This window comes from Sinocyclocheilus grahami, unplaced genomic scaffold, assembly GCF_001515645.1.
Source record: "Sinocyclocheilus grahami isolate Dianchi unplaced genomic scaffold, SAMN03320097.WGS_v1.1 scaffold101.1, whole genome shotgun sequence".
NCBI classification, from domain to species: domain Eukaryota; kingdom Metazoa; phylum Chordata; class Actinopteri; order Cypriniformes; family Cyprinidae; genus Sinocyclocheilus; species Sinocyclocheilus grahami.
Window position 1 is genome coordinate 564992 of NW_015505280.1, and position 6000 is coordinate 570991.

A 6000-nucleotide genomic window follows, 5' to 3' on the forward strand; every position below is an offset into this window, starting at 1 on the left:
TACATTAACAAGCTTAAAATTGATTGCAGTAGTTTGACTTAAAATACAGCCAACCCAACAAACATATTAACCAACAAACAGAAACAAACCCATATTGCATCATATCATAAGAATGTGCTGAAATTAGATGCCATTATAAAAATGTAACATTCGTGATTTTACGTTCTCTGTGTGCAAATGTATTACAATTTATTTTCAGGAAAAAAGTTGATATGTGGTGACTTTATAATGTGACTTTAAAAGCTGTACAAACTGTAGTTATTGCAACATGAAAAGATGGCAAACTTGTCTTTAAATACAATAATTAAACATATAACGTATTTCTGCATGCACAATAATATCTCATTTTAATGCATGCACTACTTTAAACTCAAATACTGCATTCCTTACTAAATCCATCATCTTTTAAGTACAAATTAAGACCTTTCTATAAAAGGGTAATAGGAAATAGATTGACATGACAGCTAAATAACAGGCCATCAAAAACAAGCCATGATTATTAAGTCACCACCATTTATAATTGTGGTAATCGTGATTGGAGAGCTGCATCAACTGACCCTTTCACTAGACGCAAACTCTCCTTGACTAATCGGAGGAAAAGGTACAAGACTTAAGACATTCGTTTCAACAAGAGAATCATTAGGAGCAAAATAAAACTTGAGTGTTAACTTACTGGAGTTACAGTTTATCCTGATACAGTCTAGATGGGGGAAAATAAGTGACAGATGAAATTGCATCCTTCAAGGTTACAGCTGCAGACATCCAAAAACAATAATTCCACCCTTCCGGGGACGTCCACATGCAAAGAGGCGGCCATTTTTTATTATCATTAATGAAAGAATTATAATTTCATGAAAAGACAAAATCACTGGATTAGCGGAAATTGTCAGAGAATTAGAGATAATGTCTATGAATAAATTACTTTAATGATTATTTTGCTGCTAAATAGATTTTAAACATCAGAAAACAGATAATTGCCTTTTAAGCAATGTTTATTTTGTAAAATTATAAAATGGCCACTTGGAGCACACCAACCACAAAGACTATTCAACCCAGAGCTTTATTTTATTTTATTAAAATTATGCTTCTAATTCTCAGACCTATCTGAGGTCCTGCCCCATAGAAATTACACCAACTCATTAGCTAAATATGCTTTAATAGCTTAAATACATTTAGCAAGAAGTTGGTGTTAGGGCATTTTTCTTGAATATTGATCTGCAAAATAACGATTTCAAGCCTTCTCATTTTGATGGCATCATGCTCTGGGTTGGGCTCTGTGTGGCTGGATTTACCATGTGTCGTCAACCGCAACAGAAAAGTGGGAGCAAACAGCCTCGATCCAATAAGCACCAGCACCATGCAGTGGCCTCTGTACCTCCAGCTAGATCTTCCTGAGATCTGACCACTCAAATGAGTACTTAATATACTACAATCTCTAACATATTAATAATTGTGGTGGTCTTGGTTGTAAAAGTATAGTTGTAGAGTTCTGCATTGTACTAAAAGTAAAATAATCTTGTATTTTGGAAGCTAGGGCAGTCCTGAGCGTAAATCTAATGATATACATATGTATTTGGCTGTGTTCCATGGCTGGCAGGCTGTCAAATCATTCCAGATGAATTCTCGGTGTATGCAGTCATAAGACATTCTTGTCTCTTTCAGTATGTTTACAGTGTGTGGGCTATGTTTGTCTCTACTATGTTTGAGCTGTCACAGATAATCAGTCCTATTGTCAAACCTCAGGCTGTTTCCTGCAGTGAGGTGAGAGTTATGTCACTTCCTTTAATGATGACCCAGTGACTTATTGTCCAGTTAGGGTCTCTCATCTCTCATCTAATGGTGTCGGGTTGAGGATTGAGAGGTGCTACCAGCTGCAGGTGAAGCTGAGAGCTCTGTTCTCGGGCTGTTTGCCGACCGGGCCGCAGGCTAAGGGCCTTTGAAGGGGTGAATACCATCTTTTGACAAAGCATGGAGAATGTGTGTCAGAGAACGGGAGAGGGAGGGATAGGTGATGGTGGTTAAAAGGAAGTGATGTAACAGAAAGGAAATACCAACCAAAGCACAAATGTGGTACAGATGGAACCAACTGAGACAGAACATGAGGTTTGTCAGAAAAGAGTTACTGAAGACATTGTCAAGTAGAAAAGATGGCAGGAATTAGTGTAAAGTTGACGATCAGAAAGTCACAACACTTGGAAAGGTTTTACAATCATAAAAAAGAATTACCCATCATTTCAAAAGTTGACATTAAAAATAAAAAATGCTATGCTGTTATGCAGTGCTGTGACTGTCTCAAAGGAGTTTTTGTCTTCATTATGACAATGATCATGGTTAATATATTACAAAAAATGCACCAAACATTGTGTCCGTTAGGTTTGGGCAGTATGGTGGTACTATTTATGCGTCAAAAAACATTTAAATTTTGCAATAACTTTACACCACAATAGACACATCCGCAATGAAATAAATGGTTCAAGACTGCTGTATGTTATTTACAGTTGAGAGAAATTGAGAAATTTGCGAAGCGAAAATATAGAGCAGGACGTGTCCCAAAAAATACTAAATAACATAAAATTGTACAGATTAGTTGTTTATGGCTAAATCAATAAAAAATTCAAATGATGTGCGATTATAGTGCGACATGACCAGGTTGTTATGAATAAACTTTTGATTTGCATCCATAAAGTTCAGAATAAAATTTTCCTTATATATAACTATGTTGTATATATTATATTACTTGTACAGTGATACCACCCATCCCTAACACCAATTAGTAGCCAAAATTAGAATTTACTGTCAATTACTTTATTAAGAAAACAATCAATTCAAACTGAACTCAATCAAATGTCTGGTGAACCAAGCAAATAAAGAAAAACAACAAAACAACATCTTAATATATCTTATTAATGAATGTAATGATGATGGAGGCAGAGGAGGGTGGGGCTGGAATGATGGACAGATAGGAAGAGAGAGAAAAAGAAGAAGCACTGCATCCTGAAGGAGGGGGTTTTATACAATACCTAAGTTGACCGTGAGTTTGACGCGACTGCCATCCAGCTCTAGCCGAAGAGTATCGGCGGAGTCACGTGAGGTGGTGGCCATGAGCAGGCCGTATGCCCGCTGAGACATGAAGCGAAGGGACACGTCCTCCGCTTCAGTGTGCATCACGGTAGGCATCACCACTTTCATATACATGCTCCCGTCATAGCTCAAAATGGATGCCTCTGTGGACAAAAGAACACAAGATCTGTTTCAGACAAGTTAGAAGTAAACAAAAACATTGCTTCTGGGAGAAAAAAATGCTCTTAATGTCCTGAAGTTTGGGAGTTGACAATATATTACAATATTAAAATAATGCATGGTCAAGGTGATGGCCTCCAAATATTCAAGTCATCTTCCTGAGGAAATGCATGACTAAAACCAAGCACACTGAGTTAACACAATCTGCACAAGCCTCCTACAAGTTTCTATTAACTGACTCAACAGGTAAATGAACAGATCTCTCCTGCCATGGGAAATGTTGAAGACATCTGCACTTTTCAGCAAGCTGCCACACAGATGGCCAATCAGGCACACCGCTAGGATGGGACTGATGGATACCAGCAATGCCCTTTCTCCACATCCTCAGCCTCTGACTGTCATTCACGCTCCATGTGAAAGTATTAGAAAAGCCAGCCACGCATAAAATGTCTGCTTTGACTCCACAGCATGTAGACGTCCAGGTGAAAGAAAGGCAGGAATCACAGCATGTCTGGGCCAGGATTTAATAGAAGAAATTAAAGAGGCCACATAAAAGCTTACTTCAGGCCCTTCTGGATAAACATATGTGAAAAAACCTGTGCAGAACAAGATGATATTAAGCTTCAATTAAAATATTCTAGTTAAAGTATCATTTTAACAAAGATCAAAATAAACAAGTTGCTTCAGATAAAATAATGCATACTACCATTTAGATTTCTTTCTTTTTTTCCCCCAAATATAATTTAATGACTTTATTTAGCAAAGACACATTAAACTAAAAAAAGATAGTAAAAGGCTTGTATAATGTTACAATAGATTTATATATATATATGTGACCCTAGACCACAAAACTAGTCTTAAGTCGCTGAGGTATATTTTTAGCAATAGCCAAAAAAAACATTGTATGGGTCAAAATTATCGATTTTTCTTTTATGCCAAAAATCATTAGGATATAAAGTAAAGATCATGTTCCATGAATATATTTTGTACATGTCTTACCGTAAATATATCAAAACTTAATTTTTGATTAGTAATATGCATTGCTAAGAACTTCATTTGGACAACTTTAAAGGCGATTTTCTCAGTATTTAGATTTTTTTGCACCCTCAGATTTTGTTTCAATTTCTAATCATTAAGACATTCTGAACAAAAATATATAATGTTTCCACAGAAATATTAAGCAGAACATCTGCTTTCAACATTGAAGATAATAAATGGTTCTTGAGCACCAAATCAGCATATTAGAGTGATTTCTGAAGGATCGTGTGACTAAACACTGGAGAGTAAATTCTGTCTGCTGAAAATTCTACTTTGCCATCACAGGAATCAATTACATTTTAAAATATATTCAAAAAGAAAACAGTTATTTCAAATTGTATACTATTTCATGATATAACTGTTTTTACTGTATTTTTTGATAAGGTAAATGCTTCCTTGGTGAGTATAAGAGGCAACTTTAAAAAAAAAACATTTTAAATGATAAATGTAACACAAATATAATGAATAATAATAACAAATATGAAATTGCAGACATTCATATACAGACAGGACTTGAAAGGGGTCTGAATTAAAAACTCCATCCTGAACATATGTATCCTAAATATCGATGCATAGAAACAGCTGACAAACTCTACAATTACACAGCGATCAATATGTTATTATGTGCGATTAGCTGCTTTTCAATCCTCCCTGGGGCCCCCGCCAATTTAAATTTTACACCCAGCATACTAAGTAGAGAGTGGAAAAAAGAAATCGAGGTCGTGCTGCCATCAGTGAAGACAGCGAGAAGAGAAACAGATAAGTGGGACTAACCTCTGACGATTAACTCGGAGTGAAAGCAAATCAAAATGATTTTGTATCAATGTTATTGAGCAGCGAGCTGATGTGGGTAGACAGAAACATGCCGTGGAGGATGTGACGAGAGTGACGGGGGAATGAGGCATCAGAGATCTTCACAGGGTGGCAGTGTTTCTCAATAAGGGGCCGGTGTTACACAACAGCATCCGGCAGCCATCTTGAGAGACTCACTTATGAAATTTGATACACTGCTGTTTCCTCTCAAAGTATCTCATAAATCCATCTCAGGACACGTGAGGGCACTCATTCACTGTATTTTGCCTGTAAAACGTGGCCGTCTTTCTCTGTTTTAGATTTGTAAGCTGGGATAATTAATGCAGATCATGTGGCTGTATAAAAATGCAGTGCACATCTGACATTTCGGTATAGTAATTAAGCCCCGCTTTTGTTTTCCTATGTAAATAATGAACACAGAACTTATTCAATCACATGCCCGAATGAAACACGGTTCATGAAAGTCAAATGAGCTACAAAAAGCATTACTCATGGGAGAGGCTAATTCAATAAATAAAGGGCTGTAACTGACATTCCATTTGACTAATTGATGACTGAATAGATGGAATGTTTAATCATAATTGTTTTTGTTAGTTTTTTTCTCCATGCTGCATCTGAACATTTGGATATGTATTATCTTTCACAAACAGATTTTTCATGCTTTTATGCATTTGAGCACTCATGCACATTCAAGGGTATATGCAAGTCAGATTTCAAGCAGTGTCCTGCAGTGTGACATGCTATACTCCAGCAGAAAACATTTTTGTAATTATTTTATGTTTATTATGGATGATGTTTTTACTTCATATTTTTTGAGAGGCAAAAATCACTTGTCACATTGCAGGACTATTTACTGTAAGTGTAACTGGAGGGTGGAAAATGTAAAATATACAGTATAGGTTATATATA

At 36.1% G+C, this 6000-nt stretch overlaps 1 protein-coding gene across 1 annotated transcript in view; it reads right to left on the reverse strand.

The window, feature by feature from the left end:
• Positions 1-6000, reverse strand: part of LOC107588287 (neurexin-3a-like) — a 296505-nt gene that overhangs the window by 186493 nt on the left and 104012 nt on the right. Inside the window, exons 9-10 of the mRNA XM_016276323.1 lie at positions 3021-3224; positions 674-700 (exon numbers count right to left, since the gene is read on the reverse strand). Coding sequence (XP_016131809.1) covers positions 674-700; positions 3021-3224 — 231 coding nt within the window. The remainder of the gene's footprint in view (positions 1-673; positions 701-3020; positions 3225-6000) is intronic.